General features: G+C 43.7%; 1 protein-coding gene across 6 annotated transcripts in view; it reads left to right on the forward strand.

Moving 5' to 3' along the window:
* Positions 1 to 12,817, forward strand: part of STXBP5 (syntaxin binding protein 5) — a 2,430,573-nt gene that overhangs the window by 189,409 nt on the left and 2,228,347 nt on the right. For all 6 annotated transcript variants that reach the window (XM_069606830.1, XM_069606829.1, XM_069606831.1 and 3 more), the window contains exon 3: positions 11,354 to 11,435. In XM_069606830.1, the coding sequence (XP_069462931.1) occupies positions 11,354 to 11,435 (82 nt within the window). The remainder of the gene's footprint in view (positions 1 to 11,353; positions 11,436 to 12,817) is intronic.

Below are 12,817 nucleotides of genomic sequence, written 5' to 3' on the forward strand. Positions count from 1 at the left end.
ATAACTTTTCCAGATGAATTGTTTGTTCCCTATCTCTGCCCCCACCAACTTTTCCTCTTCTGGATTTAGAGTCATTGACTGGACTGGACACGCAAGTGCTCTCTGTGGCCTGTCCTAGTCTGGGTATGGGTCCGCCCCCAGGAACCCCATGGAACCCCAGGAACAAAAAAGGGTTTGCTCCCACTAGTGTAGCACCTTGAAATGGGGCCACTGTGCCATTAGGCGCAGTACCAAAATCATTTCTATTCTCCGCTAGTAGTGGGTTAGGGCGCGGCTGGTAAGGCTTAATTGACTGCTGATGGTGTTGTGCGTGACAGGATCAGGGTATCTGTGGGGGTAACTGTGTGTAGGCCTGATGAATCTCGTAGGGTATCGAAGACATTCTGGGAGGTGGCCCTTGGGGGCTACCTGGATGGGGAAAGTCATAATTCTGCTGATTGTAGTTTTAACTCCCTCCCTGCCTGCTTCGACACGCTCACGAAAAATGCCCTCACCTTCTGCATGTCCAGGACTGCCCTGTTCCCCCTGTTCCCGGTCCCGGACCTCCAAACCCTGCTCCTCTAGGCCCTCGGAACTCGCCTCGTCCTCGTTTCTGTCCTCTGCCACTGGGGTCCTAAAAATTGCTAGTTTTCTCCCCACTGTCATTGTCCTCCTTCAGCCCATACTGCCGCCATTCTTGCGTGTGCTGCATTGGCAATGTGCCCTCCCTCTTCTCTCTGCTTTTGGCGTTGGCCCTGCCATTACTGCAGCCACTTTCACTAGTTTATTTTGAACCAGTTTCACTTAGTCAACCTGTCTCCTCTGAACAGTTTCCTTTTCTCTGTATTTTATTCTCCTAAAGTGGGGAACTAGAATACTTTGAATTTCAGGCCAGCCCTTAGCTTCCAACCTGGCTATCTTGTCGAGCACATTCTGTACCTATTTGGGTAGGCCTCTTTTTACTATAAAATTGAATGGTGATGTCGATTGATCCCAGGCGCTGCCCGTTTCCGCTCTCCACATCTCTTGTACCCTAAGAATGTACTGCGCAGGTCTTCCTCATCTCCCATTGTGTACTGCATGATGGACTGTAAATCTGCGGTCTCGCTGAATGTTTGCTGCAGCGAATCCCATACCTGCGCACTAATCTTATTAAATGATGCTCCATCATGGGCATAATTACTCAGCGTTACTCCAGGGTACCCTGCTTTTATCCACAAAGTCTCTGTCTGGTATTTAAGGGGCCAGTAAGAAAACTATAAATGCACTATATTTGGTATGATCATTGAATAGATGCTTGCGATCTGTCTATTTCACTTGTTAGATGATCTCATTCACATATGCCAAGTGACTGGTCAAATCTGCACCTTTGTGTCCAAGTAAGGAATTGGGAGGTGTGGAAAAAGCTTTGTTTTTTCGCGGATACCTTGATCATCTTATTTCGCTTGCATGCATTTGAATTGGTTTCTATTAATATTTTATGTCCTGCATTGTAACCTGAATAGGGATATTAAATGATAACCAAGCTAGCTAACCCTGGTACCACTTATATTGATTTTATTTTGCATCCAGTGACTGTTTTAAAAACATTTTTGGTCTAATTACGATGAAGAAAATCAGTGCTTTACTTGTATAATAGCACGTATTAGACGCTTGTCTCCTACTCCTTAAGGTGGAGGTGTAGCAAAGTGTTTATGATCTGGAAAGTGAAAACATGATTATTAAAACATAGGACAGCAGTATCCTACCCATGTTATCCCCTTTTTAAAATCTGTTTGCATTGTAATTTTCATGATTTTATTCATGCAAATTCCACCGGCCAAGTACACTTGATGATTATTGTAACCAAAGCATTCTGTTACTTAAGAAAATAAAATAAAAGCTAAAATCTAAAACAAAGGTTTGGATAAAGCAGCAAGAGTACAGCTACTGAATTAATTTTATATTGGTAGAAAGACATTGAAGGAAATCATTTATTTTCATCTCTTGGGTTGAAAATGCCATAGCCAATGTAGCATCCTGAAATAGGGCCATTCGGTAACACTGTTATCCAGATGGTGCCAACTCCTGCTTCACATGTAGGCAGGAATATAGATTGATGCTGCTGCAAATTGTCTTAGCCTCCCTTAGAAAAGAATCTGGAAGCATTACTGTTGCCACCTCCGAAGATGTTTCAAAGAGCAATATGTTTATTTGACAATAGATAAACATCAGTGTTGAACAAAATCAAATTTTGACAGATGAAGCTTTTTTTGCACAACGGTGCCACCTGAACACAGCACACAACAATAGAAATACATCTACAGTGACTGTCTGGGAAAATGTGTTGGAGCTGCTAGACGTTAAGGCAGCGACCAATGGGACCGTCTAGGTCCTTTCTTGGACTCTGTTTTGGAACAACATGGCGTTTTAAACACAGGAGAGAATACTTTGGACTTTTGCGACTCATCTCCGTGGGTGCTTGCCACGGTGGTAACACTACTGAGACCCCCCATTTGAACTACGTCTTAGGATATCAGTTTGATGATATCCACCCGCTGACGTACTGAGCTTTAGTGATTGGCGGGATGCGCGTGAGGAGCGGATTCCCCTGGGCAGGCTGTGTGGCTGTGTCAGGGTTGAGAGGGTGTGGGGGGGGGGTGTTTGGGAGTTTGTTTTGCCTCTAGAAATGTCCGAACTGCCCCCAAAATGTGTAGTCACTGAAGTGAATACGAGGAAGAAATACCCTCAATATACCAAGCGTATCTGGATGGGATCTAAAAATACTAACCTGGAATGTAAGAGGCCTTAACAGTTTTATCAAAAGAAATAGAGTACTGACATACATGTGCAGGCATGCAGTGGAGGTTGCGATACTGCAAGAAACACTCCTCACAGCAGACGGAAGACGCTGACCAGAAAATGGGGCGGCTACACTGTGGGCTCTACATATTCGGCATCCGCCAGGGGAGTCTTGATATAGCTAGTGCCATTAGTGCCTTTTTAAGATCCTGCAAACTAAGACGGATGATGAAGGTAGGATGGCCTTTGTGCATGATTTCATTGAGAACAGAGAAATGTGCATAATTAACAGATATGCCCCAAATCATGATGCCTTCACCTTCTTTTGTTCGCTGCGCCTGGATATGGGGTGGTCACTTCAATTGTACACTTGACCCCACCCTGGATAGGTCAGATAATAAATTCAGGAAACCAACCCCCGCCTGTACTAGGCATTCTCTTGGAGTCTTTTCAGTTGTCCGACATCTGGTGTGTTATGGAATTACCTGAGGCTACTCGCATTATTCAGCCCCACATGCAGTACACACTCAACTTGACTATATATTCAGTGACCAATCACGTTGTTGAATTAGTTGAAGCAGCCTATAAGTCTCACGTCCTATCTGACCATGCCCCACTCCTCCTCACTTGACAAATTGCCCCGCCCAGATCACTGATCCCAAAGCGGAAATTGAGAAGTGAAGCACTGCAAGATGTAACCTTCAGCGAATACATGAGGAAGGTGATTAAACGTTACTTTGAGGCGAACCCTGGCAGCGTACCGGTGGACTGGGGGGGAAGTAATAAGTAAAATTGGTTGCATACAAAAGGATATCATGGGAGACTGTCTAGGGTGGAAGCTGATTTGGAGGAGGCAGAACGGAAAGACATGAGTGTAGAGGCTGTGATCCAAGACCTTACAGCGTGGAGACAGAAATGTATGCCTGGTTCGGAAAGACTGGGCAGGTTTAGCTATGCCAAGTACACTGAAAATCTACATGAAGGTGGTGATAAACCAGGTAGACTGCTGGCTGGCTCTGTCAGAGTGAGACAAAGCGGGAAATAATTTATTAATGACAAGCGAGGCATCACTTGTAGAACCCAAAGCGAGATTAACAATACTTTTCTTAGATATCCGTCTTTGGTGAAGCCTTGTCTTAAATCAAACTGCCTCGCCTAAGCAGACAAGTTATTAGATGCCCGAGTTACTGCTGAGGAGTTACATGCCACTATTAGAACTTTTCCTACTGCTAAAACTCCTAGAGCAGATGGTCTGCCGAGTGAATGTTATAAGGAGTTCATGGAGGACCTGGTTCTGACGCTCCTTGAAATGCTGACGGAAGCGTATGATGTGGGTGTGCTCCCGATAAACTTGAGTCAGTCATAATACCTTTACCCAAGCCAAACTAACTACAGATGGAATGCAGCTGCTATAGTCCCCTGTCCATGGTAAACCAGGACAGTAAGATACTCACCGATTTGCTAGCGAATAGGTTGAAGTGTGTGATTGCAAGCTTAATACATCCAGACCAGACCAGCTATGTTCCGGGTAGGAATACCTACTGGAACTTGCTTTGCTTGCACCACATAATTGATAAAACAATATCTCTGGAGGAGCTCTATGCAGTGGCATCCTTAGACAATATTGTTTGACTCCGTCGGATGAGACTGGCTGTATGCCACCCTCCAACGGTTTGGCATGGGGCAGTGTTACGTGCGGTGGGTTCAATTGTATACCTTTTCCATGGCAAGGATCAAAACGGGCTGATGTATCTTAGAAAGGTGGGAACTTGAAAAGGGTACCAGGCAGGGATGCCTGTTGTCCCTGATGCTTTTTATTCTTGCACTGGAGTCAGTTGTGGCGCTCCTCAGGGAAGAACACGAAGATGCAGGCATATGTATAGATGGGGTGAAGCATGTGTTCTTTATGTATGCAGATGATATGCTGCTCTACATACAGCGAACAGAGGTCCATTTACAATGCATACTGTATGTTCTGGACGCTTTGCACAACTCTCAGGTATTACTGTCAGCCGAGAGAAGTCATGCCTGTTCCCGCTGGCAAGTTTGATGTGCCACTGACGCCTTTAGATATTTAGGTGTAGACTTTACCATGATGTCCAGATTGAACATGAGCACCTTGACAGTGTTAAAATCCATGGGATTTTGGAGTCTGCTGGCCCTATCGATGATGGGAAGGGCAGCACTGTTGAAAATGGTGGTTCTCCCTCGGCTACTATATTACTTTTTAAACGTACCATATAACATACCTAAACAGTTATTTCATAAATTGCACGCTATCGTTAAAGGATTCCTCTGGAAAGGATGCAGGCTCAGGGGTAGCTGTGAGCACCCTTCAGAGAACCTACGATAAGGGAGAGATCAGGATACCCCAGTTTGAATTCTATTTCCTAGCGAGTCAGTTGCAGTTCGTAATTGGCTGGCTTGCAGACAAACCAACGTTAGACACTGCACTGTTACAGCCTGCCATAGAGCACTATTATTTGAAGGAAATATTATGATACAAGACTCACATCTTGGGCAACTCTGCACCTTTTGACACTGGGTAAACGATTATGGCACAGGGCCTATAGAGCGATTTGGTAAAATGGCCCCCTTCTCCTCCCTTAAATCCCTCTAGTTGCCATACTGGCAGGGAATCAGCAATGTATACTGGGAATCTGTAGATGTTGGGAAAGCAGCGGACTTGTCACTGTAGGTGACCTGCTCCAGATGTGTGCCAAGTGTTACTTTTGAGTTTTCCCATAGGTCTCTGAATACCAACCTGAACTTATTGATAGAAAAAAGGCCAGACGGTAGAACCCAACCTCGGATTATGCAATTCAACCATGTCTACCTTTCCAGAAGAGGTTTGCCACCTTAGTAGGATTGCTAAGGGTAATAGTAACACCGTCCTCACTTAGGCATTTGGTCCCCTGCCCAACCCAGGTATATTGTTTCGCCATTAGGACATCCCTTCCCAAAAGAGAGCTCTACATTACAGTTTCTTTTTATGGAATGGGTTACATTTATGAGCACAGTTGTGTCCTCTGTTTGGTGACTTTTCAGGGTAGGAACATCAGAACCACAACCAAAGGATCGGCCTGTGGAGGGAAGGTTAAGTTTGAAACCATGCACATCAAGCACCTTTTCCCCAATCCCTAATGCTCTTCGAGGCATAGATTCCTTGCTGGCCCTCATGTCGTCTATGGACACCCTGGGTTTAGGCCCACAACCTTGGTAAACTATAATCTCTGTATCCTTATATTGCGTCTTATTCAGGCACCCTTTGATTACTCCATTAGGTTTTCCGACCTTTGGACCCCTTTCCCTGTTAAGGGCCTTTAAGTTGTTTAACTTAAGACTGTTCAGCCCCAGGTAATTGAAGATAATCCTCCTTCCATATACTGTTAACATTTTTGGAGACCTTGGATCTCCTGCTTGCCTACCCTGTATATAGTTCTGTAATGTTCTCAAGATGTTGTTCATTTTATTATCCAGTTCCATCAAAAAGTTCATGTATATTCAGTATCTGACTCCATCCCTGCTAACCTTTTGCTGTATGTATACTCTCTTGGTCTCCTTCGAACCTTGGAGATTCTTAAAACTCCCCTCTGGGCCATCAGGCCCTTTGCACATCCTCTTCAGACCCACAGGGCCATTTTCCCAACCTTGTTAGAACTGGGAACCTGAGCAAACTCTAGTGGGTTCATTTCTGGATTCGCGTCTTCTTAAGCTAGACCCGGTGCCAGTTTACTCTCTGTGTTGCAAATAAGATCATCAATATCATTTGCATCAACTTCTGTTCTCCCATTCCCACTGATTGTTTACTCGGCCAATTAAATGTTGACGTCTTGGGCGCCCACTGCCTTTTTTAGTGTCAAGGTATTATTTCTTGTGCAACTCCTAATTTTTCTTGGGAGCCCACAAAGTCATTTTACCAAAATGCCAGGTGTAGTGGAAATGACATCACACGACCCTTGACCTCTGACATCCCTGGAAGTTATGTCATTTGGCCCCACTCTGAAGTGACATCATGTGAAGCGATGGAACACGACCTTTCACCCCTTGACAAAACAGGAAGTGTCATCACAAAGCATTGTTCCGAAGTACACTGCAAAAAATATGGTTACGATATCACTGTAATGTACATTTCATACAAGAATGGATCACCATATGTATCGTTAATATATGTGTGTATAGCCCCATATTACCAAATTACTGTGAATGCAAGCAGACTTTCAAGGCCAAATGATAATGATGTGTTATTATATAGCTCTTACGCTTAAGCGCTTTATATAGAACAAATATACATACAGTAGCACCCAACCTGTGTTGGTACTCATTAATCAACCTCATAAGGATGAATGGCTGAGTTTGCCTTGCCCGGATTCTAACTTGCAACCTGCAGATCACAAGCGCATCGCAGCAGTAAGTGCTCAACCCACTGAGCTATCTTACCGGCTATAGTGACATGAGCAATTACATGTCTGTTCTCAAAGTCAGAAAGCAAATTACACTTTGTAGTGGATATCATTAAACTGGTATCTGAGATTTAACAGCAGGCCAGTTCATCTGCAGGTCTGGTGCAAATTTGGCCACATGTCCAGCCTGCATGGATCTACTGTTCAGGCTTCAGAGGTTGGCAAAATACATACCATTGTGAGGGTTCAGAACTGTGTATTAAAGAATAGTGCACTCACACGGCATCCCGTACTCTGGGCACTCGTTACCGCATACATGCAAGCAAACATCCTGAACAGCATGGAGATGGGGAAAGATAAACACATTACAAAAAAGCATTAATTGTGGCACAATGAGATCCACCCTACTGATGAGGTCCAACCAGACCGAAACACGTGTCTGGGGTTTCTGTTGGCACTCTTGTTCAGATGACAATTGCCTAGCATTTCGGTGCTGGACTGCCCCAGGGCAGGACAAAGACTGATATGTTTGGGATATTTCTTCTCTGTGAAAGATAGTGAGCTAAAGACTCTGGGTAAGTCTCTCGTAACCAGGACTAATGTCTGGCAGATGAAATCAAGGGCCACTTTATGTGCTATGGTCAAATATGTCTACACTGTACACAACCTTTTAGGCACAAGGATTTTGTCAAGTGATCGAAGGCACCGAGATGGAATGTCCTGTGATGATCATAACCGGCAACGACAGAAAAAAACAAGATATAACTGCAACTTGCAAAAAGCAAAATACATAGTCTGAAATTGATGCTTATTCTACCTTGAATACTTTTTTTGAAGTTTATGTCTGCATTGTGAGACTCACTTCCTGAAGTGTGCCTGAAATAAACCTTTAACGAGTCTAGCAATTATTGTATAGAAGTCCAAAAAGACAAATGATTTGTTATTCCTCTCCTTTCTTATTTAGGGTCACTGTTCAAAGTGTTATACTTGTGGAACCCCCTGTTTTTTTTAGAGTCTTGAACAAGAAAGCCAGCTACTCCAGAAACAAAGAGCCACATGGGCTGGCCACAGCCCAGAAACTTCAATTAAAAAAAGACGTTTTTTGTAGTTGTATCGGTCGCAAGGGTGAAACCTCCGGAGTCGCAGGTGTGACCCATTGCAACATCCAAATGACATCTCTGTGGGAGTAGACACCCCGCCCCCGCCTCCCAAACTCGGCAGAGATCTTAGATTTTTCTTTTTTTACCAGAAGCCCAGTGCGTTGATTCCACATATCTGTTGCCTTCCTTTTGCCCATCCTGTTTAGTCGGTATAGTAAGAAAAATGTAAAGTTCTGGTATAGTAAGAAAAATGTAAAGTTCTAACCACAAGTATCCTAGAAGGTTACTTTCCCAAAGTGCAAACACTAATGCGAATGTCCCTCAGGATTGCGTTTAAGTGCAGAAATATGGTCCATTTTCAAGGGTGCAAACTCAAACAAAGTACATATGGTGATCAGATTCAAACCCAAGCACACATACTGTATGACAAAGCCCAGATGCAATAGAACTCCAGGTAAAAAAATTGAAAGATTTTCTGCACTTATTACAGTATTCACTTCTAAAACCAGTTTGTACCTGAGAGTTACTTTCAAAGTGCCAAGGTACAGTCTGTTTCTGAAACTGTAAAACAAAGTGCAAATGCGGGTGACAGCTCCCATAGATCTGCAATATAACACAACCCATATAAATAATAAGGTAGAAATAATCCAGTTAGAAAAATTATAAAGATATCCACACTTATTACTAAAAACTAAGCGTATTATAATGCTATTGGAACAAATGCAATATAAAAAATGTAACCATGATGCTGTACTAGATTAGAAGAAAATAAGTCCTGTCTCGACAGATTTGTATCACGAAACGGGGATCTGGGTATTCAAGCTTAGCTGCGGCATGGAGGGACCGCGATGCACCAGGTTGACTTGTGCGGCCTCTGGGCCAGCTCTAGGCTGCCCCCCTACTCACTTGCTACATAAGTCACAAAAATTAAGTCTCATAGAGAGGGGGATGCCCGATTGGCGTTGGAGGCTTTTTCGAGTCTACCCGTTCACCTCCCCTCTCCACACTACTTTTATAGTTACTTTAGGTCCCACAGGATCAGAGAAAACTGGGAGAACGGGAAACAGGGTTATCAGCTTTACCACAGAATCTGTTTCGGAATTGACTAGCGGAAGTCCAAAGAACAAAGCAGTCGTATCTGCTGGGGTCACACACTGTGCAGCTTTTAAAATGTTTACTGCAGAGCTACAAGGTGAGTTGGTGATCAGCTTAGTATCCACCTGCTTCCTGCCCATGTCACTTGGATAAGTGACCCAGTAATATTAAACACCTCAGCTGCAGAACATCTTGTTAGTCCTTTGACTCCAGCCTCTTCAAATAGATCACGTCTCTTCTTTTAATTTTCCATTAGTTTCCCTTTGGTTTCCTAGTCTGTTAATTGTGTTATTTAATTTGCGGTGTCGTTGATCTGTTCCACGATTCCAGAATAATTGCCAAAAAGACTTGCAGAGCACAGTGCCAGGATTCAGGGTTCAGTTCCCACTGCGTTGGCTTGGTCGGTACCAAACAACATCCAAATTGGCAGTTAAGGCAGGCTGTAAACTGCTCCAAGCCCTTGGGAGCCTGCAGGGCTGCAGTAGGCCCAGCATGAGCAGTGGGAATAGCACACGCAAGCCCCCGCTCTGCGAAGCAAAGGCTTCATTGAAGCTTCCTTTCCGCTGGCATCCGCTTCCCTGTTGTCCTTCGCCCTTCTGCACACAGCGGCAACAGGACGCTCCAGCCCCCTGCACCGCAAAGCGTTGAAGATTCCTTTCAGATGATGTTATAAGCTCCTCTGTGGCATTGCTTCTCCCCGATTTCCCAGTAGGCCTCTGCACCGTGTGCCTCTTTTGTGTGGTTACCTATTTTGTTTCCGCATTTATGCACAGGAAAAGGGGTTTGAATTGCTCAAAATATGTAATATTGGGACACATTTTAAATTGGTTCCCAGTCCATCCATGCCTGCGCACAACCCAGTCCAGCTCCATCTGTCAATAAGTTCAGTATCATTAGTCAGAGACCACATCCTTTTCGGATTAAATACATTTGCCTAATTAATACCGTGGAGCGGGGGAGCAGCCAATCGGGTTCCTTGGATCGCGGACTGAAACTGCTAATCTCTGCCTGCATTCCATTGAATATTGAGGCTGATTGCCCCACCCCGGAGCACCATCTTCTTCCCACGCTCCCGTTCCCTTCATTTTTTTTTTTAGAAACCATAATCTGTCTCTCCAGCCCCACTTACCTGATTGTGGCGGCGGTGCTGCCCGCTGCACCTTCACTCTGTCTCCTTTTGGCAGATGCCATGGAAACGGAAGAGGCGCTGCTTGTGGAGCCCCGCCTTCCAGATCTATGGCGGGCATCTTGTACTAGTATTTTTTTTTTTTCTTTTTAAAGGAACGGGGCAATGCTCGTATCCCGTTACTTGAATCTAAATTATTTTTTGTTAACACCCCGGGATTCCGGATCGGATACCTGGGTTGCTAATAGCATCAACCCCCTCTGGGGGGCTGGATTTGGGTGTTATCGGCCCTGGGATCTTGTTGTGCTCGGGCCTTTCACTCCGGGCCCGGGCCGATAACACCCGATCCAGCGAGCCATAGAGGTTGTCAATGCTATATTGTTGAACGGTTTCGTGTGCTCTGATTATATTACCATAATTTATGAGAGATGTTTACTCATACTACTATTTGGAAAAAACATTGTTTCTTTCCATTTGTAACCTCTGAAATCGCAATAAAAATGTCATAAAAGTTCGTAAGGTTCTTGATGGTTTTAGATTTGTTCACAAGAATACCCTTTTATTCAGAACTCGCAAAAATGACCTTCACCTTTTATATAAAAAAAAAGTTCCTGTTCTAAAAAATGATTAGACTTCGGCCCTATATTTTCTGAAGAGTTGGTGTCTTTATTCCCCCCTCCCCCACAAACTGCAAGCTATTACTGAATGCATGAGTGTTCTGCGATAAAGGATTTGTGGCATGCAGAAGATTAAACATATTGACAAATTAAAAACTATGCACGGGTATTCCTTCTTTGTCATATTCATAAAGTTGTATATTTAATCAACAGAATTTTTCATCAAGTGTTCCTTGACTTGTTGAATGCCAGATTTGGTCGGCCAGGAGTCGAATGCTACTGCCAGCATGACAGTCTTGCGGCAGTAATACAGCTGCAGTTCCTGGTTAACGAGGTTAGTAACACAACTGCAGCCTCTCAGCCTGTAGAGAAATGTTCATCTTTTTCTTTTCAGTTTATCCTGCTATCTGTTAATAACTAACATCAGTTTTTTTTTTTTTAAAAAGACGCCAGCATTAAAAGCTCCAGAGAGGGGGGAAAAAAGTATTGTTACTGATGGTTCTCATTTGGCAATAGCACATTTAGATTTCCAGAAATACCACATGAAGTATTTCTGAAAATCCGAGTACATTACTTGTAACTTTTTTTTAATCCCATTTCCACCCTTATTTGGGAATGGACATCAAATCTGTTTTTAATCAATCAGAAATCCAATAATACAGTTTATATCCAGCATGTCAATATTTTCTCCAACATATTCAACCAGATTTGACATCTTTATTCTTCAATCAAATCTAAACAGTTGCCCTCTGCCTCTACGTCCTGGCATTCATTGCTGCCTTTGCTTTCAAGGCTCTGGCTAAACACTGCACAGTAGCATAACTGACTGCAGACTCCTCAGTTATTCCTAATCTGTTGCCAGAAAGGGCAATTTCTGCCAACCACAGTGCAACAGTCTATAAAAAGGGTGGAGTAGTAAAAAGTGCATACAGGTTTTGGTTCCTCTAGCACTGTAGGTACATTGGTTGTAAAATCGGAAGTTGAACAAACCTGTGCAGTGAAGCTGGTAGCCACCAGGGTTACTTCTACAAGGCACTTTCCAGCCCCACATTCAAGTTGGGCTCAACTTGGGTGAACGCCATTTAACTTGGAGGCCCAGATAGTAAAATCCTCCCACTTACTCTCTGCCGATGCTGTAGATGGACTACAACAAATAAAGTTGCGAAGGGGCTGAGACTTGTTCACCCTCTCTGGGTGCCCCATGGAGTGTTTAGTGTCCTGATAAGAAACTTAAGTGCACATTTTAAATTGTGTACCTCCACTGCTTGTTTTGAGGAGAAAATGTTGCTCAAATCTCAAGTGTTCAACCACATACATTGACTATTTATATGCCCCATAGGCTATTAATGGGTGGCTGATAAAAACAGACTGCTTTTGCAAATACCGCCTGTTCTCACCATTACTGCCACACCCACTGTGTTGGTTAGTATGGTCTAATTTATGCATGGTGCCCTCTAAAGGTGCACATATGTGCAGTTACCCACCAGTACTCGTATGCTCACTTTTTCGTTTTTTTAAAGATTCCTTGATGTTGCAGAGCAATTACCATTGAAGTGCACTCCTCAAAATCATGAATCTAAAATAATTTGAGCACTAGTGCCCATTTTCCATTGCTTTGTTTTCTGCCAATGGAGAAAGTACTGCACACTAGGTTCACTGACTTCCAATGCTTTTAATCTACTTGGCAAACCTCTGCAGTATTGGCCACTCTCCTTA

This window comes from Ambystoma mexicanum, chromosome 4p, assembly GCF_040938575.1.
Source record: "Ambystoma mexicanum isolate Mex_15411 chromosome 4p, UKY_AmexF1_1, whole genome shotgun sequence".
Classification (NCBI taxonomy): Eukaryota; Metazoa; Chordata; class Amphibia; order Caudata; family Ambystomatidae; genus Ambystoma; species Ambystoma mexicanum.